General features: G+C 40.8%; 1 protein-coding gene across 1 annotated transcript in view; it reads right to left on the reverse strand.

The window, feature by feature from the left end:
- Window positions 1-21,476, reverse strand: part of LOC124986805 (zinc finger protein 93-like) — a 43,590-nt gene extending 22,114 nt beyond the window's left edge. The window contains exon 1 of the mRNA XM_047555563.1: window positions 21,326-21,476. Coding sequence (XP_047411519.1) covers window positions 21,326-21,328 — 3 coding nt within the window. The 5' untranslated portion in view covers window positions 21,329-21,476. The remainder of the gene's footprint in view (window positions 1-21,325) is intronic.
- Between the last annotated feature and the right edge of the window lie 1,242 nt (window positions 21,477-22,718).

The following is a 22,718-nucleotide window of genomic DNA, read 5'->3' on the forward strand; positions in this document are numbered from 1 at the left end:
TCTTGTGGTTGTCTGTTTCATCCTTTGGCATGCAGTACTGAGTTCATGCACTGTTAACATGTCTTCATGTCCACATGCATTTCATGTGACTCAATATCATCTCACAAGACAGTAAACATTAACTCGGAGGAACAGGAACTCGGTGCCTATCACATGCCTACAGCTTTGCAGTTAGTTTGAAATAGGCATGCCATTACTCCTGGCATCCTGTTCACAACTAGTGGTTTGTTGGATAGCTATCAAGCATGACGAGCCACCCCCAAGCTTAACAGTTTATGACTGAAACTGTTAGATCAAGATTAAGACCAATGTAGGCTGGTTATTTGCCAATTTACCTATGCTATTCTCCTAGTCTCAGCTGGGCTCCATCAGGAACATCTTCTCTTCATTGACTTTGTATCTCTGCTTTTGGGAAAGAGTGGGCTGTCCCCTGGGGCACTTTTTCTCCTCTACATGGCATCTTACCCTCTGCAAGGCTTCGCGGAGTGGGTGGGGCTTGGAAAGGAAAAGCACAGCTTTCAAGACATGCTGGTCTAGCATGAAGCTGGTACACTGTCCTGTTCTGCATTCTACTGGCAGAGTCAGATCCAAAGCTTGGGAAGGAGATTCTACAGTAAGTGGGAACTGTGAAAAGCACAACACCAAGGGCATGGAAACTGGCAGCATTTACAACTAGAGCTGTTTTTGCTATCTTTGATTCTGCCTTTTCCAAATTAAAAAAACTCTCCAAACACCAAGTCTACTACTAAAAGGCTAGTCTGTGGTGGAACTCAGAATTACTACTGTCTGACTCCAAAACTCAAATATCTTTGCTCAACCATCCTAATCATGAAGATTCTCTAGGATATCAAGGAAGTGAGGGGAAATTTCAATAAAGGCAGGATTCCTGTTAGATTTATATCCCCTGAGTACTTATTATTAGGAACACAATAGTTTTGGAAAATCTGGAATAATATGAATAAATAGCTTAGACCTATGTTCAAGAAATAAAATCTCAATGATATTTCTTTGAGTTATATATGAAAGTGTGTTTGCTGCAGTCCATAAATCTGCAATGTTTTCCATTCTTTCCTGGTATTTGCAGGCTATTTATCATTTAATGCAGACTCACTGAAACAACCTTAATGTGGAAGCAAGTGCCCAAGACAGATTTACTGAGAAGACATTTCTTCCACCTACAATTTCTCCCAACACCCGAGTAGTGTGGAAGTCACCCTTGGATTTTAACAGGGTAAACCATCCTTGGAACCAAGCCTTTAATGTATTGACCTTTGGGAAAGACTTATCCAAACCATAGCTAATTGTCTAATTTCTATCCTTTGCACAAAGTCATCTTTGAGAGCCATGTTTTTTCTCATTGAACTCAGTTCATATTTACTGAGATTACACTACATACAGAGCACTGGGGTTGGTACCTGTGGCAAAGGATTTTACTGAGAAACATTTCAGTCCAAATAACAGTCAAGCTGGCTATAGTGGTGAATGCTATAATCCCAGCAACTCAGGAGGCTGACGTAGGAGTGAAGAACTTAGGTTTTCACCAATAAATGTGATACTTGTAGGTAGTTCACAGTTGTCCTTCAATGGACTGAAAAAACGTTTTCCTGTAGTCCTAATTTGTCATAGGTTTTACCATAAATTGGCCTGTGGTTTGTCAGAATCTTTTTCTCTATCAACATGACTTTTAGAACCCTACTATATTATGACATATTGCTGCATTTGAGAGGTGTCCCTCTAGTCCAATCTTTCTCTTTATGTTGGTAACTTCAGTTTGTTAGTGGTTTTGAGTGTTTTTGTCAATATCCATTGACATGGAAGAGGGCATGCAATTTCCATTTTTGTGATGTGTTAGCTGGGTAAACCTGGCCTTATAGAAGAATTGGTAAGTTTTTCTTCTATTTTAAGAAGTGATCATGAATTATTATTAGTACAGAAATCATGAATTATTGTTAGCAGAAATCACCAGTGAAAGGCACTTTTTTTTTTTATGTCTTTTTGTTGTTGTTGTTGTTGTTGTTGAATTCAGGGGCACCTAAGCCACATCCCCAGCCTTATTTTATATTTTATTTGGAGACAGGGTCTCACTGACTTGCTCAGTGCCTTGCTGTTACTGAGGCTGGCTTTGAACTTTCCATCCTCCTGCCTCAGTCTCCCAAGCCGCTGGGATTACAGGCATATGCCACTGTGTCCAGCTTTTATGTAGTTCTTGTTTAGTGTTTTGTCTGTCGGTTTCCTTTTGGAGCTAGGTTTTGCTTTGTTGCCCAGGTTCAAATCATGGTTCTGCTTAAACCTCAGAAGTAGCTGAGATTGCCGGCCTGCACTCCCAGGACAACTGTTGGTTTCTTATAGGAATATTTGCAATTAAGTTAAAATTTTATTTTGTAGGTCTATTTTGTCACATCTAGGTCTATGAATGTATCCTATTTATTCTTGAAGTAATTTTAAAATTCATGGCTATCTAGGAATTTATTCATAAGAAGTTATTTTCCAGTTTCTAGACTTTCCTGGCAATTAAGATGGAATAATAAGGGTGAATAATGTGGGAAAATGAGGGCCCAGCATTTTGTGAATTGGCCCATGTCTCAGGGTGCCCAGTGTAGGATGGAGAATATGCACAATTTGGCAACAATACCTCTGTGAGATAAATGAGAGAGGTGCTAAACCAAATTATAATTTTGATTGGCATTTTTCTGATAATTAATGATGATGAGCAACTTTTTTATAGCTTTACACATATGCTAAATTTTTAGGGAAATGTCTATTTAGGTATTTTGCCATATTTAAATTTGGTTAGTAGTTTTTTGCTCTTTTATCTTTCTTTTTTAATAAGTTGTAGGATTTTCATATATTTTAGATATTAAACTTTTCTCAGATATGTGGCTAGTCTACTTCTAAATTTCATCGATTGATTCCTTTGCAGTATAAAAGCATTTTTAGCTTTATATGGTCTCATTTGTTTATTTTTGTTTCTCTTATTAAACATTCTTCATCCAATCCAAAACTACTACCAACACCAATGTCAAAGAATTTTTCCTATTTTCTTCTGGAAGTTTTGTGGCTTCAGGTTATATCACAATGAGATATCACCACATGCTTGTTAGGATGGCTGTTATCAAAATGATACTAGATAACGTATACTGCAGAGGATGTGCAGAAAAGGAAACACTTGGACTCTCTTGCCAGGAAGAGAAACTGGTATGGACATCATGGAAAATACTATGGGGACTTTTCAAAACAGTAAAACTAGAAATACCACATGATCCAGATATTTTGCTGAGCATATGCCTGTATTACTCAGGGTTCTTCAGAAGAATAGAATCAGTAAAATCTCTACAAGTACTTATAAAAGGGAACTTATCAGATTGATTCACAAGATCATAGTATGAACAGCTCCAAAACTATTAACTGAAGGCTGGCAAAACTGGGACACTGTGAAGTTCAGTCCAAGCTGCTGGAAGTTCACAACTAAGCATCTACAGTTCAACACTAGGGGCTAGAAAGACCCCCATAGAGCCAATGTTGCAAGACCACATTCAAAGGCTGGAGAATCTGAAGTCAGATGTCCACAGGTGACACCATGAGAAATAAAGCACCCATTCAAGAAGCTTGGAACACAAGCCAGTGACAGAAGCCCTGCTTTTTTTCAAACCCAACCTGTTGTGCATACACACACACACACACACTCATGATGGGTCTTCCCCACTGCTTTCTCACTCAATCATCAGGAAACAGACTCACAGACACACCCACAGGGATTCTAGACCAATTTTTAGGCAAACTTCAATCCACTCATATTGACAGCCCAAATTAACCATCGCAATAAAGGAAATGAAGTCCACCTTCAGGAATATCTACACTCCCAAGTTCATTTCAACACTATCCATTTCATGAAAACAACCTAAATGTCCATCAAAGAATAACCAAGTAAGAAACCTAGGGTGTATTTTTTATATAAACATAAATGTATAATCTTTTTCAGTTTTTTAAAATTACTTTGAGGCAGGATCTTTTCAGATGCAGAGAGTCTCACTAAGATGCTGAGGCTGGCTTCAAACTTGTGTCTTCCTCCCTCAGCCTTCCAAGTCCCTGGGATCACAAAAGGCATGTGCCACCATACGTGGCTTATCATTCAGCTTTTAAAAGAAAGATACAGGTGCTGTAGTTGGGAGTAGTGGCAAAAGTTAAAGGCCAGTCTTAATAATTTAGCAACATGTGGTCTTAAAAGTGAAAAATAAAAATGACTTGGGATATATCTCACTGGCAAAGCAACCCTGGAGTTAATCCCCAGCAATAAAAGAATATTTTGCCATTTGCAATAACATGGATGAAGTTGGAGGAGTTCATTCCTAGTACACAGGAAGAAATTTATTACATACTCTATGTATGGAATGGGGGGGAGAGATGAATACACAGGAAGAGTGGTGGTTATCTGAAGACTACAGTTAATAATATTTTATCATACACTGGAAGTTCACACGGACAGTAGAATTTTAGGTGTTCTTACTACAGAATGAAGTAATTATGTGAGATTATAGGTCTTACTAACACAAGTCAATTGTACATAAAAATATGATTCAGTGTGATATTTTCATATATGCAAACACATGTATTGATAATATTCAAATATGCTTCTTCCACCCTTTATGCCCCAGCAACCTCCCCAGGCATAGTAATCAATATTCTACCTTCACATAAATTTTATTTGTTATCATGTATGAGATATGATACTTTGTGTGTTTTCCTTCACTTAGCATTAAATCATCCAATTCCATCTATTTTCCTTAACATTACAGGGTTTTAGTTTTATTTATTGTTGGGTAATAGACCACTGTGAATATATAACAAACTTTCTTATGGATATGTTAAAGTGTGCATAGTTATATTACTGATTTTTCACTTTATATGCATTGCTAAACATACTGTTTTACAACTTAAATTTATACAACAAAGGGAAGAAACAATAACAACAAAAGAATAAGGGAAACTATGCTCCTTGGCTTGATTTTATCAAACTGAAAAGAAGCAATCCAAAGCATGGGAAAGGATCCATGTCTCTATTTTATTTTAACTTTGTTAACAAAAAAGGTGATACTAATAACAATATGCTAATTCTGTCACACACTAATTTGGGATTGTTCAATAGATTCTATCACATGCACACACACACAAACTGCTCTCAAACAATGAGATAAAACGTTAGGGTGATAGAGATGTGATTCAGTCTTTCTGCACTTGTATCCTTCCAGTGTTCAATTATTTGGCACACTGCTCTCAAGTTCACTTCACCCATCAATTTATCTACAACTGAAGTCTTTACTTATTTGTGTGACAGAGACACACAGAGATGGGCTGTCACTCCTTTGCTCATTCTGCCTCAGCCAGGCAAGCAGTTCTGCCCTGGGGACGCGCGGAGTGACACTGACATAGCACTCCTCCTCAAGCAGGTGCACCTCGAGCAGGTGATGAGCTGAGTGGTGAGGAGGTGAGGTTCAGGGCAGGGGTGTCTGGGTATGTGCATGGGGTGTGATAGGACTTTGGACCAAGTCTTCCCATGATGAGCAGGTGCACCTCGAGCAGGTGATGAGCTGAGTGGTGGGGAGGTGAGGTTCAGGGCAGTGGTGTCTGGGTATGTGGATGGGCTGTGGTAGGACTTTGGACCAAGTCTTCCCATGATGAGCAGATGCACCTCGAGCAGGTGATGTGCCTGAGTGGTGGGGAGGTGAGGTTCAGGGCAGTGGTGTCTGGGTATGTGGATGGGCTGTGGTAGGACTTTGGACCAAGTCCTACCATGATGAGCAGGTGCACCTCGAGCAGGTGATGTGCCTGAGTGGTGGGGAGGTGGGGTTCAGGGGAGTGGTGTCTGGGTATGTGCATGGACTGTGGTAGGACTTTGGACCAAGTCCTACCATGATGAGCAGGTGCACCTCGAGCAGCTGATGTGCTGAGTGGTGGGGAGGTGAGGTTCAGGGCAGGGGTGTCTCGGTATGTGGATGGGCTGTGGTAGGACTTTGGACCAAGTCCTACCATGATGAGCAGATGCACCTCGAGCAGGTGATGTGCCTGAGTGGTGGGGAGGTGAGGTTCAGGGCAGCGGTGTCTGGGTATGTGCATGGGGTGTGGTAGGACTTTGGACCAAGTCCTACCATGATAAGCAGGTGCACCTCGAGCAGGTGATGAGCTGAGTGGTGGGGAGGTGAGGTTCAGGGCAGGGGTGTCTGGGTATGTGCATGGGCTGTGGTAGGACTTTGGACCAAGTCTTCCCATGATAAGCAGATGCACCTTGAGCAGCTGATGTGCCTGAGTGGTGGGGAGGTGAGGTTCAGGGCAGGGGTGTCTGGGTATGTGGATGGGGTGTGATAGGACTTTGGACCAAGTCCTACCATGATAAGCAGGCGCACCTTGAGCAGCTGATGTGCCTGAGTGGTGAGGAGGTGAGGTTCAGGGCAGTGGTGTCTGGGTATGTGGATGGGCTGTGGTAGGACTTTGGACCATGTCTTCCAATGATAAGCAGGTGCACCTCAAGCAGGTGATGTGCCTGAGTGGTGGGGAGGTGGGGTTCAGGGCCGGGGTGTCTGGGTATGAGCATGGGGTGTGGTAGGACTTTGGACCAAGTCCTACCATGATGAGCAGGTGCACCTTGAGCAGGTGATGTGCCTGAGTGGTGAGGAGGTGAGGTTCAGGGCAGTGGTGTCTGGGTATGTGGATGGGCTGTGGTAGGACTTTGGACCACGTCTTCCCATGATAAGCAGGCGCACCTTGAGCAGCTGATGTGCCTGAGTGGTGAGGAGGTGAGGTTCAGGGCAGTGGTGTCTGGGTATGTGCATGGGCTGTGTAGGACTTTGGACCATGTCTTCCAATGATAAGCAGGTGCACCTCAAGCAGGTGATGTGCCTGAGTGGTGAGGAGGTGGGGTTCAGGGCAGGGGTGTCTGGGTATGAGCATGGGGTGTGATAGGACTTTGGACCAAGTCCTACCATGATCATCTTTTAAAACTCACCTACTGCATTGCTTACATTCTTATATATCTTCCTCCAACCTACAGGGAGCAGGGACAATTCACACCCAGATAGCTCAGCATTGACTGTACTCAGTGTCCTCTTCCTCACACTTTGAAATACCTAATCCCTCTTCCTCTTTCCCTTATCTCTTTCAAACAACTGCTTTTATAATATCTGTGGAACCTTTAAATACAGAATAACTGGGAGGTGAATCAGTACTTGTTTCACTTCTTAGGATGCGGAAAGCCATTCTCTCTCTTTGTGTCCTCCATATTCTACTGACAAAAACAAATACAGTAACTCACATTTGCAAGTCTAAATCTCATCCTGGGACAATCCGTAATATCAAAGTCATGAATGGAATCTCTGCCGGGAATGGTGGCACACGCATGTAATCCCAGCTGCTTGGGAGACTGAGTCTGGAGGATTACAACTTTCAGTCCAGCCTCAGTAACTCAGCAAGACCCTGTCTCAAAATAAAATAAAAGGGATGGTATTATGGTTCACTGAGGAAACATACCTCAGTCCTATCCTCAGTTCCATAGAGATAAAATGCAATTCCTATCCTCTTTCTATGAAGTTAAAGTACTCACAAACAAGGAGGGGGCTTGGAGATAATGCTAGATCTTCTAAACACAGCTGTGTATTCTAGTTTTCAATATTCATGTTTTTACATCTTTCTAAAAGTTATTCCTACATATTTTATTTTGACATTATTGTCACTAGAATTGTCCTTGATTTCATGTTTGAATATTTATTTTTCTTATGTACACAAACAACTCATTGATCTTGAATCTGGTTACTTTCCTGAGCTCCCTTGTAGCTTCTAATTCTTTGAAAATATCTACCTACCTTGAAAATATCCACTTTAAAAATACCTCTATCTCACATCTCATTTGGAAAAAAAACACAAAACTGAGACAAGCGAGAGACACAAACAAGTTACAATACACCTACCTTACTTTGACAAAGGTAAAGTTACTAGTGAGATCTCCACCAAAATCTAGTCCTATGAATCAGAAACCAAGAGAACAAGACCAGAAGCTACCACAAGCATATTTCCAGGCACCAGAAATCATAGAAACACTAGCCAGGAAACCTTCCTGCTCCCCACCTAGAAGACAGAATCAGGAAAGAAATCCACCAATCTCCAAAACTAAAAACAAGTATTATCAGGAAATTATGTCAGCATCAGATCTCTTGTTATGTGGATCAGGGTTGTTCACTGCAAATTTAAAAGTGTCACCATTAGTTTTAGAATGTTCCTTAAGGTATAAATTCTGAGATGTAGTTTAAAGCAAAGAGGAAAATGTTCCTCGGGGTATAACACAGAACTCACATTCCAAAGAGGCTACAATTAAGGAAGGAAGCAGAACATATTAATACTTCAGAATGAAGAAATTGTCTGACCAAAGTGTTGCTGTTTCTGACAGTAAGTCGTAACCTTCAAATGGATTTTGAAAAGACTTACACAGCTTTGACAACTACTACTGAGCTTTAACATCTACCACATGAGCATTTGGCCACATGGTTAATTTAAACTGCAGAAAAGAAACTTTCCTATTGTGAAAGAAATTTTCACAAAACAATTGCTAAAAATAATGGGAATTTGTTCTTTTACAGTTATGAATATTTTAAGCACCCTGACAATGGACTAATGCCACAGTGTCAGCAGAGCCACACTCCTTCCACATACTGTAGAAAGAATCATTCTACCTCCTAGTGACTGCTGAATTGCTCGCCTTAGGGTCATAAACATTTCTCTTCTCTGTTTTGACGGGGATTTAACACAGTGCACATTAAACCTGAGCTACATACCCAGCCCTTGTTTTAAAATTTTGAGACAGGTCTTGCTAAGTTGCTGAAGGTTACCTAAACTCCTGAGGCTGACTTTGAAATTGTAATCTTCCTGCCTCAGCCTTCTGCGCCCTTGGGATTACAGGCATAGGCATATGCCACCACACCCAGTCAGAAAACAAATCCTTTAAAAGTTCTTGGTAAACCAACTTAAAAGTACTGTGCCCATTTGAAATGTAGCAGGGGAAACAAACAGCTGATAATATTGTGGAGAGGGGAAATTATCATTGGGAATGTGGAAAAGAAGTTGGAATTTCAGGAATTTGTTGACAGATGGGTTAAGAGTTTAGGCTGGGAGACAGCATTTTGGATTTAACGTTTTGCTTCCTATGCATTTAGAACATTCAGGAGGATCCAGGCAGTGTGGCACATACCTATAATCCCAGCAACTCAGGAGACTGTTCAAAGCCAACCTGAGCAACTTGGTGAGACACTGTCTCAAAAAAAAAAAAAAAATACTGGGAATGTAGCTCAGCGGTAAAGTACCACTGGGTCCAAGCCCTAGTCATAACACACCCTCAAAAAAAAAAAAAAAAAAAAAAAGGAGAAAGAAAAGCAATCTCAAGAGGAAGAAGAAACTGAGGACCCTACAGACTACAGCCCTCCTCATGCAGGAAAACGACCCTGCCTAGTTGTGATTCTGATGATCTGGGAAGGTGCTAGAATGCTGGCACTTTTGTGACCAGATAGGACTTCACGCAGTGGCTGAGGATACTCTGCAGGGATAGGGCAGGACTTCCAGGGTCTCCACTGCTGGCATGTGCCCCACCGGACTGTCCACTTGGGACTCAGGGCTGACTTGCCCCGTCGCAGACCCAGCCCTGCAGACCACAGAATCCACAGGGACTCCAGTCCAGGACTGCCAGTTCCCAGGACAGTCAGTGCAGCCAGTTTCCAGCAGCCCCACTCCCTGTCTCAGGATGCGAGTGGCCCGGTCTCCTCCCTGCACAGTAGAGCAAACCAAGCCTCCTGAACACAGTGGAAGCCTAGAGGATACCAACACTGGCAGGCTGCAGAGACGGGAGCCACCAGGGATGGTCAGAGCCTGCCCCTCCTCACTGGCTGTGTGCTGGACTGAACGAGGCTTACCTAAGGGCTCCTGAGTGACAGGGTTCAAGGCCTCACCACTTCACACTGAGCCCAGTGAGTCCTCCATCTGGGTGACAGATGACATCAGAAGCAGGATGAATGAGGTCAGAATGACAGTTTCTTGGCTGCAGCAATCTTTCTTCTTTTGAGGCGCTGGGAATTGAAATCTAGAGTCTCAGCCCTCAGCTAATTTAAGATAAGGTTTCCTCATAGGAGAGGGATCCAGCCCCGCCAGGACATCTGCATTTAACACTGTATATAAGCTCCTTTTAATCTATAGGTTATGTATGTCTGTATATTATTCATGAACAGAAACAGTATAATGTCAATTACTGTAAAATTTCACTTCGCTTTCCTATTCTGTGCTCCTGTGAAGAGACAGATTGAACTTTGAACTGGGAAGCACCCCCCAAAAGCAGCAATGCTGAACGATAACATGTGAGGCACAAGGGTAACTTAAAAAAAATCTAGCATTCACATTAAAAAATAAACATAAAACAATAAACTCCTGAAGTTCCAGGAGGTGGGCACATGTCTTCAGCTCTATCCACAGCTTTGATTCTGTCCTTTAAATGCATTAAAGAAAAACTTCTTATTTTGAAATTTGGCCTTAGACCTAATGGCCAGGTTATGATATTGTTTTCCTCCTATGATCAAAGCCCCACAATTAATAAGCAGGTGGGCTTGGAATCAAGATGAGTTATGTATAACTTGAAAGCCCAAATACCTCCACACCACAGGACTCATACAAGTATTCTTATTATTTTAGGACTTACTTAGTAACTTATTCAAAAAAGCAGGAATCATGATATATATGATTACATATATATAGATATATACACATATATTACATTATACAACTAGTAAATATATAATACATGTATTAATGTATGATGTATAAGTATGTATTATATATCTGTATTATGGATACATAATATATAGCATGATTATTATATATAAAACACATACCTATATGATATGTATGTTATTTACATGTTATATGTATATATGTATATATGTATGTTATTTACATGTTATATGTTATATGTATATATTATATGTATGCATAACACATACAATATATACATATAGGGGTTGGAGCTGTAGCTTAGGGGTAGAGCACTTGCCTGGCACATGAGAGGCACTGGGTTTGATCCCTAACACTGCATAAAAATAAACAAATAGGCTCACTGTCAGGCGTCTATCATCCGCCATTTGCCTGCCTCTTGCCTGTCTATCGCCTGCCTTACACCTATCCATCACCCAACGCTCGAGGTTTACCTCCCGATTGTCCGACAACAGTCAGCAAACTGATCACCAACTGCCAGTGGAGCACCAGCTGCCTGCTGTTGCCTGGAAGTTCTCTGTCACAGTACCTGCAGGTTTGATTACACGTGGCTGCCGCCATTTTGAGACAATAGCCAGGCCCAGTAGGAACCCTGGCCGGACTGACTGAGCCCCATCTCCAGGATCCCTCAGCCCGACCGATCACTCCCTGCCTCTGGGACCCTCACATCGACTGACTGCTACCTGCCGCCACGACGCCCAGACCAACTGACTGCGCCCTATCACCAGGACCCCAGACCGACTGATTGCACCTGGCATCCAGGATCCCACAAACCACACCAAACACACTGGACCTCCAGGACCCCTGCCGGGCCAACTGCATCCCATCTCCAGGACCTCCAGCTGACCACGTCCAACCCTGAGCTGCAGCTCCCCATTTGCAACACATTTAGAAGCCAGAGCAGCCATCTTGGATAATCCTGGAAGCCGTAGCTCCGATCTTTGGGTGGGGCAAATCCCATCCTGAGACGCCTGCTGGAGGCTTGAAGCTCATTGTCAGGTACCTCTCATGCATCAGGCTACTGAACACTGGGAGGTTTAATTAGTATATGACTGTTATACAGTAGATTTTCTTTTCTTTTTAAAAAAATTTAAGTTTTTATTTCTTTACTTTTCTTGCTTTTTTTTTCTTTTGTTTACCTGTTCCCTCAGAGTATCTTTCTCCCTTTTTTGCATGCTAACATCCAATTTCTTTTGATTACACTCTCATCCTTTCTATTTTCTAGAACTTCTGTATATTCTTTTCTTATCCCATTAACAATCACATTCTACATCCCTCTGCATCCTCTTTGTCCTCCATTAGAAACTGCAGACGTTATTGCAAACTTGTTTGTTTTACCGAAGATAATATTTGAACTCATTTTGTTTATTATGACAATTTTGTTATTGTCCCCATAGGGGCTATTTGGTCTAGGATTGCATAGTGTCTGATTTGGGCACTGCTAATATTGATCTCCCCTTAAAGAAAGGGTTTTGGAAACCTATAGGGCCACTATAAGCCTATAGGGGGAAATCTGCAATACCCCAGATCTGCACTGCTAGAGGGGAAGATACATGAACAACATGAAAAAACAAGGGAAGAAAATGATCCAAACAAATGTAGATTCTATAGTAATAGAATCCAATGACGGTATGTTAGAAGAAATGTCAGAAAAGGACTTCAGATTATACATGATTAAGATGATTCCCGAAGCAAGGGATGAGATAAGACAGCAAATGCAGGCAATGAATGATAATACCAATAAGCTGAAAGAGCAACTGCAGGAAGCAAAAGATCACTTCAACAAAGAGAGAGAGATTCTCAAAAAAAACCAAACGGAAATCCTTGAAATGAAGGAGACAATAAACCAAATAAAAAACTCAATGGAAAGCATCACCAACAGACTAGACCACTTGGAAGACAGAACCTCAGACAATGAAGACAAAATATTTAATCTTGAAAATAAAGTTGCCCAGAGAAGATGGTAAGAAATCATGAACAGAATCTCCAAGAACTATGGGACATCATGAAAAGACCAAATTTACGAATTATTGGGATTGAGGAAGGCACAGAGATACAAACCAAAGGAATGAACAACCTATTCAATGAAATAATATCAGAAAATTTCCCAAACCTGAAGAATGAAATGGAAAATCAAATACAAGAGGCTTACAGAACACCAAATGCACAGAATCACAACAGGTCCACACCAAGGCATATTATAATGAAAATGCCTAACATTCAAAATGAAGATAGGATTTTGAAGGCCGTGAGAGAAAAGCATCAGATTACATATAGGGGGAGACCAATATGGATAGCAGCTGACTTCTCAACCCAGACTCTAAAAGCTAGAAGGGCCTGGAACAACATATTTCAAACTCTGAAAGAACATGGTTGCCAACCAAGAATCCTATACCCAGCAAAACTAACCTTCAGATTTGAAGATGAAATAAAATCCTTCCATGATAAACAAAAGTTAAAAGAATTTACAAATAGAAAGCCTGCACTACAGAATGTTCTCAACAAAATATTCCACAAGGAGGAAATGAAAAACAACAATGGAGGTCAGCAAAGGGAGGAAATACCTTAGAGAAAAACCACTCAAAGGAGAAACCAAGCCAACTTAAAAAACAAAAATAAGCCAAATGACTGGGAATACAAATCATATCTCAATAATAACCCTGAACGTTAATGGCCTAAACTCATCAATCAAAAGACATAGACTGGCAGAATGGATTAAAAAGAAAGACCCAAAAATATGCTGCCTGCAAGAGACTCATCTCATAGAAAAAGACATCCACAGACTTAAGGTGAAAGGATGGGAAAAAACCTACCATGCACATGGACTCAGTAAAAAAGCAGGGGTTTCTATCCTTATATCAGATAAAGTGGACTTCAAGTCAAAGTTCGTCAGAAGGGATAAAGAAGGACATTTCATACTGCTTAAGGGAACCATAAATCAGGAAGACATAATGATAGTAAATATTTATGCCTCCAAACAATGGTGCATCCCTGTACATCAAACAAATCCTTCTCAATTTCAGGAATCACATAGACCACAACACAATAATTCTGGGTGACATTAACACATCACTGTCACCACCAGATAGATTGTCCAAACAAAAACCAAACAAAGAAACCGTAGAACTCAATAACACAATCAATAACCTAGACTTAATAGACATATATAGAATATTCCATCCATCAACGAGCGGATACACTTTCTTCTCAGCAGCACATGGAACCTTCTTGAAAATAGACCATATGTTATGCCACAAAGCAGCCCTTAGGAAATGCAAAAAAAATAGAGATACTGCCTTTTGTTCTATCAGATCATAATGGACTGAGAATAGAAATCAATGACAAAATAAAAAACAGAAATTACTCCAATACTTGGAGACTAAATAATATGCTATTGAATGAAACATGGATAACAAAAAACATCAGGAAGGAGATTAAAAAATTCTTAGAGGTCAATGAGAACGATGATACAACATATCAAAATCTCTGGGACACTATGAAAGCGGTACTAAGAGGAAAATTCATTGCATGGAGCGCATTCCAGAAAAGAATGAAAAGTCAACAACTAAATGACCTAACATTACAGCTCAAAACCCTAGAAAAAGAAGAACAGAATAACAGCAAAAGTAGCAGAAGACAGGAAATAATGAAAATCAGAGCTGAAATCAATGAAATTGAAACAAAAGAAACTATTCAAAAAATTGACAAAACAAAAAGTTGGTTCTTTGAGAAAGTAAACAAAATAGACAAACCCTTAGCCACACTAACAAAGAGAAGGAGAGAGAAGACTCAAATTACTAAAATACGTGATGCAAAAGGAAATACCACAACAGACAACACTGAGATACAGAACATAATGAGAAGCTACTTTGAAAATCTGTATTCCAACAAAATAGAAACTACCGAAGACATTGACAAATTTCTAGACATATGCTCCTCCCAAACTGAACCAGGAGGACATACACGATTTAAACAGATCAATATCAAGCAATGAAATAGAAGAAGCCATTAAAAATCTACCATCCAAGAAAAGCCCAGGACCAGACAGATTCTCAGCCGAGTTCTACAAGATCTTCAAAGAAGAACTCATTCCAATACTTCTCAAAGTATTCCAGGAAATAGAAAAGGAGGGTACCCTACCAAACTCATTCTATGAAGCTAATATCACCCTCATACCCAAACCAGGAAAAGACACATCAAGGAAAGAAAATTTTAGACCAATATCCTTGATGAATATAGATGCAAAGATCCTTAACAAAATATTGGCAAACCATATCCAAAAACATATTAAGAAAATTGTGCACCACGATCAAGTGGGGTTCATTCCTGGAATGCAAGGATGGTTCAACATTCGTAAATCAATAAACGTAATCCATCATGTCAATAGACTTAAGGATAAGAATCATATGGTTATTTCAATTGACGCAGAAAAAGCATTCAACAAAATACAACACCCCTTCATGCTCAAAACACTAGAAAAAATAGGGATAGTAGGAACATACCTGAACATCGTAAAGGCTATTTATGCTAAGCCCATGGCCAACATCATTCCTAACATCATTCCTGGAGAAAAACTGAAACCATTCCCTTTAAAAATGGGAACAAGACAGGGATGTCCTCTTTCACCACTTCTATTCAACACTGTCCTCGAAACTCTAGCCAGAGCAATTAGGCAGACTAAAGAAATTAAAGGGATACAAATAGGAAAAGAGGAACTTAAGCTGTCACTATTTGCGAATGACAAGATTCTATATTTAGAGGATCCAAAAACCTCCTCCAGAAAACTTCTAGACCTCATCAATGAATTCAGCAAAATAGCAGGCTATAAAATCAACACGCATAAATCTAAAGCATTTTTATACACAAACGACGAAACAGCTGAAAGGGAAATGAGGAAAATAACTCCATTTGCAATAGCCTCAAAAAAAATAAAATACTTGGGCATCAATCTAACCAAAGAGGTAAAAGATCTCTACAATGAAAACTACAAACCATTGAAGAAAGAAATTAAGGAAGACCTTAGAAGATGGAAAGATCTCCCATGTTCTTGGATAGGAAGAATTAATATTGTCAAAATGGCCATACTACCAAAATTGCTATACAGATTCAATGCAATTCCAATTAAAATCCCAATGATGTACCTTACAGAACTAGAGCAAGCAATCATGAAATTCATCTGGAAGAATAAGAAACCCAGAATAGCTAAAGCAATCCTTAGCAGGAAGAATGAAACAGGGGGTATCACAATACCAGAACTTCAATTATGCTACAAAGCAATAGTAACAAAAACTGCATGGTATTGGCACCAAAATAGACAGGTAGATCAATGGTACAGAATACAGGATACGGACACAAATCCAAATGAATACAATTTTCTCATACTAGACAAAGGGGCCAAAAATATGCAATGGAGAAAAGATAGCCTCTTCAACAAATGGTGCTGGGAAAACTGGAAATCCATATGCAACAGAATGAAACTAAACCCCTATCTCTCACCCTGCACAAAAATCAACTCACAATGGATCAAAGACCTTGAAATCAGACCAGAGACCCTGCATCTTATAGAAGAAAAAGTAGGTCCAAATCTTCACCTTGTTGGCTTAGGATCAGACTTCCTTAACAGAACTCCCATAGCACAAGAAATAAAAGCAAGAATCAATAACTGGGATAGATTCAAACTAAAAAGCTTTCTCTCAGTAAAGGAAACTATCAGCAATGCGAAGAGAAAGCCTACAGAGTGGGAGAATATCTTTGCCACTCTTACTTCAGATAGAGCACTAATTTCCAGAATATATAAAGAACTCAAAAAACTCTACACAAAGAATACAAACAACCCAATCAACAAATGGGCTAAGGAAATGAATAGACACTTCACAGAAGAAGATCTACAAGCAATCAACAAACATATGAAAAAATGTTCACCATCTTTAGTAATAAGAGAAATGCAAATCAAAACTACACTAAGATTCCATCTCACCCCAATTAGAATGGCGATTCAAGAATACAAGCAATAATAGGTGTTGGAGAGGATGTGGGGGAAAAGGTACACTCATACATTGCTGGTGGGACTGCAAATTAGTGCAGCCACTCTGGAAAGCAGTGTGGAGATTCCTTAGAAAACTTGGAATGGACCTACCATTTGACCCAGCTATCCCACTCCTTGGCCTATACCCAAAGGACTTAAAATCGGCATACTACAGAGATACAGCCACATCAATGTTCATTGCTGCTCAATTCACCATAGCCAGATTGTGGAACCAACCTAGATGTCCTTCAATTGATGAATGGATAAAGAAACTGTGGTATATATATATATATATATATATATATATATATATATATATACACACAATGGAATATTACTCCGCCATGAAAAATGATAAAATTATGGCATTTGCAGGCAAATGGATGAAACTGGAGAATATCATGCTAAGTGAGATAAGCCAATCTCAAAAAACCAAAGGACGAATGATCTCGCTGATAAGCGGATGAGGACATAAAATGGGGGGTGGGAGGGGGGCAAGAATGGAGGAAGGAGGGACTGTATAGAGGGAAAAGAGAGGTGAGAGGGGTGGGGGGAAGGAAAAAAATAACAGAATGAATCAAACATCATTACTCTTTGTAAATGTATGAATATGCAAATGTTATGCTGTTACTCCATATATACAAACAGAAACAACATGTATCCCATTTGTTTACAATAAAAATAAATTTTAAAAATAAATAAATAAATTTTTTAAAAAATCTTTAATTTTAATCACATTGGGGGCAGAAAGGCTCCAAAATAGTTGTCTTTTTCTCTTTTAACAAGAATGAAAATACAATCTCTCAACCCTGTGATCTCTGTTTCAGATCAGATGAAAACATTTTTGCACTGATAATTCGAATGTATAATAAAATCCAAACTCTGGTTTGAAAAAAAATAATAAATAAATAAAATGCAGGCATTCTATGCATCTCAAACTACAAAAAAATTTAAATATATATGTATATATACATGTATACATACCTATGTATTACATATAAGCATAATACATTATACACATAATATATGTATCATATATTCTATATTACATATATAGTATATATGTATATGTAACAATATGACACAAAGAAAATTTCTCATATATCTAAAATCTAAGTGACCATGAAGCTCCCATTACAGGACCCAGGGACGTCCAGGTTCAGTTTACACCAAGGACAGACACCAGTCAGAAGTTATCTCACCCCTCCTTTACAAATCAGAAAATGACCCAGCTTTCTACATCCTTTTATAAACGTAGGTGGACATGGGCTACAGAGGCATGGAGCAGGGAACTCCTTTACTGGGGACACAGAGTAAAAGGAGCAGGAGGAGAAACACGTGATCAGTCGCAGCTCCTGGAATCACCCAAGAACTGGAATCCGCGTGTTTGGGCATGTGGGTGACGTGGGAGACTACAGTGAAAAGGGTACTATGCGATTTTGAAAGAAATTCATGTAACCAGCAGACAGTGGTTAAACAATGAGTATCTGCAGGTGTCTTCCACGTGCTTCGTCGGCTGCGGGTCACAGCACTTACATGTGTTAGTAGCCTCCAGAAAAAGCGTAATCCACACGTCTCTAAAACCATTCCCAGTGTAGAGATGAGAAAACACAGGTTTCTGGACATCAGATGGCAACTCAGCAGCACACAGACAACTACCCAGAGACAGAACTGTCTAAAATTCCTTCTAAGCTTCTCAAAGACTGGTTTGCTCCTGATGCAGGAGATGTTGGTCTGGAGAAATACTATTTTCTTCCTATTTTGAAGAGAGTGCCTTGAGAAGACATCCCAGGAGCAACACAACTATTTTTCCTTCTTTCATGTTAAGGGAAGTCTTCAGAAAGAGAGTCATCAACCCAGATTCCTCCTTAAAAGGGCAAATGCTTGGCAATTATGGGGTGCAAAAAAGCACATCATAGGCCCAGAGCCTGACTCAGCGAAGAAAAAAAATCTAAAAAGGCTTTAAGAAATTGAAAAGGTAAATTATGCAACTAATTCTGAAAATGAATAACTCGTTTTCTTGCTATCTCTGCAACAAACCATTCAGTAAACAATAAATCACGTATGAAGATTGTAGGATTTGCCAAATCTTATCCCATATAATTTTGTATTAAACTCCAAAATCCAGATCATATGATCCACAATTGTCAGAAACATTCCAGGAAAAAATAAAATAAAATCTGCAAGGGAGAGAAGCAGATGTTTTATTTTATTTTTGAGGAAAAGAAAAAAGAAGGTTTACTGCTTTGATAGCAAAGGAGAAGCACAGGGGACTCCTGTCCCAGAGGCTGGGATTCTCTCCATCATCAGGAACAGGGACAGTTAAAGAGGTGACTCAAAGGCTACATTCCACATGTTCTCTGTTGGAATTGTGATTCATTTGTTAATTTGGGACACAGTTATTTCTGAGACGTTGTGGTACCATCCCCAAAGCCTGAATTACTTTATTCCTATGGTGGGTGTGTATCAAGGACAGATAAAGTGAAGAGAAAGTAACAAGTTCATTTTAAAAATAATTTGCAGTGGCAGAGCAGCAAGGGCAGTATTCAAAGCATAAAGTGGACCATTGTCACATTTCCCCACTGTCAATTTCTATGGAAAAATGGGTGACAACATCTCCAAACTAGAAGCAGATGTTTTAGGGAATGTGTCATTCACCAATTTATTTACCAGATGATTTTGAGGAAACATATTCATTTTTCTGCAGTCATAGGGATGAGAGATTTTCCTTATTTTCCTGTTGGAATTTCCAAAAATAAGTCATAGGACTCCATTTGAAATAGCCCCCAAAAACAGAACAGACAAGAAATCTACAATACACACTCAGGAGAAGAAAACAGGCAAACATTTTTAATGATTAAAAGCAAAATCATTTCCTCCCTGAAATCCAACTCTATCCTGCCTCTTTGGATATATTTTCTTATCTTTGAAGTCACCACAAAAAAATACAGGTTAGAGCCTTGAACAGTCAATTTATACAAGAGATATCTGTGTTCAATAATCATTCAAAAATCAACATCTTTAAAAATTTAGAAATAGACAAAATTAAATAGTATGGATGAAGATGTGAAACACATGACTTCTCACAAATTGAAGGAGTTTGTTATATATTTGTGGAAACTGTTTTGCTATTGAAGATACACCATACTCCCCCACCACAGAGACTGAGGGAAATCACAGCACAGTGACCATAACAGCATGTAAGAAGAGGCAGTCTCCATCCAAACACGGGAAACCCAGGGGGCGCTTCAAGAGAATGCACCTTTGGAAGAGATAAATAATGAACCGTGGGGAAAATGGTCTCTGGGGGTCAGTCGCATTCTGCTCATGTATCCAGTTTAAAACAGTGCAAAGCACCATGCTTAAGTTTTATATAGGTTTCACGAGCATGGGGTACTTCACAAGTATACATGTTTAAAAATATGTATAAGTTATGTAAAATAAAAATAAAAGTACAAAAAAGACACATCCCATGTGAGGATGTGACAAAACTCATTATAAAGATGATCATTTTCCCCAAAATTAATCTGCACTATTTTCCCATCAAAATTCCTATGTACATCTATGAATATATCATAATGAATTTCACTTTCTGTGTATCTATAAAGCAGAATTTATAACTCTATAAATAAACAGAAGGAAGACCAGGAGAAGGCGAATGGGGAAAGCAGGAGGAAAGGAGAAGTACTGGGGCCTGAAATGGCGGAAATTACATTCCAAGCTTGTTGGATTGTGTCAAACTAAACCCCGATAGTTCGTATGATTGTAATGAACTAATGAAAAATTCAGCATGCTTTGCTTTTAATAAAAGAAGGAAGCAAAACATACAGTTCTAAAACTCATCCACAGTTAAATACGTGCTGTTAGCCAGAAACTTCTGAATTATAAGAGCAAAAGAAGTAGCTAACATTTCCTGACACATGTATATTAGAAATGATACTTTAAAATATGATCAAGGAATTAGAATATAAACAAAATCCACACATAAATCCATATGTATGTAAACATCACGTTCTTCATTGCAATGGAAGTCTATATAAATGGAACTACAAGGCCGACCTCAGCTACTTAGCCAGTCCCTGTCTCTAAATAAGAAGTAAGAAGGGCCAGGCTGCAGCCAGAGGTGAAGCAGCCCTGCGGCCCACCTCCAGCACCGGGAAGCAAGCTGAGGGCCCCGGGGCCAGCGAGGTCCCTCCAGACCAGAGCTCCTGTCCGGCAGGACAGCCCACATGGGGGGCAGTCCACGCTCCTGTCAATCACGCAGTCTGGGAAGACGCTGGGCTGCGCGCGCACCACCAGGCAGGGCCTGAGGCAGGAGCTGGGGGCGCCCTGTCCCGCGGGTCTGCCGCGGCTGGCGGCGGGCGCAGGGGCACCGCCGGAGGAGGGCTCGGGCCTGCAGCCCAGAGACGGCGGGGCCCGTCGCAGCTCCGCTCCGCGCAGCCCCTCGGCGCGCCCAGGCCTCCCTCCCGGGCCGCTCTCCCCGGGCTCCAGATGCCGCTGCGCACTCACCATTTCCGGGCACTCGGGAGCCAGGCCTGCTCCTCAGGAGCGTGGCGCCTGCAGGCGGAGCCAGCGGGGGCCCTTGAGCGTCGGACCGAAGCCGGGATCCGGAGGGCGGCACTGGCTTACTCGCCGCGGAGCGCAGGAGCCCGCCCCCTCCGGGCCGGCCGTGCGCGGGATTGGTCGGTTCTCACTGCGGCTCCTCATTGGCCAGGGCTCCAGGCCGCGCCCCCTGAGCCTCAGCTGAGTGACAGAAGGTGAGAACCAATCCAGGCGTGGATGAGGTCAGAATGGCCGGCTGCTGCTATTTTTTTCCACCACTGAGCTCCAGGTTGCAACGATTTTAAGAGAAATTTTCCTCCCAGAAATAGGATCTACCCAACCTTCAGAACATTTGCATTTAAGCTTGCTTATGCGGTCATCTCAATTTAAGGATTGTATATGTTGCCATATTATTCATGAATGAAAATAATGACAGTTACTGTAAATTTTCATTTAACTCTTCTGCTCTCTGGTCTTGTGAAGATGTGATGGCAAAAGCAGACTTGGTTGTGAAATTGAAGCCAGAATTGGGGACAGGCAGTTGGTGTAGAAATAGGGGATGGGGTCAAATTGAGGAAATGGAGGCCATGAAAGCCTTCTGCATCTGGAAGTTGAAGACTGCCCCTGAGAGAATGGAATGTCAAGGCTCTCCAGAGCCCATTGATTACCACATTTACCTGTGCTTCTCTGGGACTACAGGCAAGGAACTGCTAAATAATGCCCCCTGGGCCCTTACCTGCCTGAATCACTTTGACCCTCTCCCTGCCATCTGATGCTCACCATTTTTGTATGTGTATTTTTGGAACAACACCCGGAAATCTGACTCTTCCCAGCATATCTCAATTCACAGCAGCCACATTCCTGATTTGAGGCTATGGGATGGGTTTCTGTACATCAGGGAGGTAAGGAACTTGTTAAATCCTTCGTATGATATGTTGAGGGGTACAGTTCCTTACTAGTATTTCTGAGACCCAAAGAGCAGGAGAGACAATGCCCTGAGTGAGAGCAGGGAGCTCCAACTAGGAAGTGTCCAAAAGTACTTCACTCTTTCCCACTTGGTGCTGGTCACGGGTTCCTTCCCACTGCAGATACCAGACAACACACAAAGGAAGATGAGGGCCCAGGAGGTGGGGGACACGGACTCCACAATCTGTCCACAGCCTTGACCCTAGTGTTTAAATACATTAAAGGCAAACTTCTTGTTTGGCAATTTGGCCTTGGACCTAACGACAAGGCTGTGATATCTGTTTCCTCCTGTGGTCAAATAACTAATAAGCACAACTAATATGCAGCTAGGCTGGGACTCCTGATGAGCTATGTCTCATTCCAAAACCAAAACACCACCACCAGACCACAAGGC

Source organism: Sciurus carolinensis, chromosome 6 (genome assembly GCF_902686445.1).
Source record: "Sciurus carolinensis chromosome 6, mSciCar1.2, whole genome shotgun sequence".
Taxonomy (NCBI): Eukaryota; Metazoa; Chordata; class Mammalia; order Rodentia; family Sciuridae; genus Sciurus; species Sciurus carolinensis.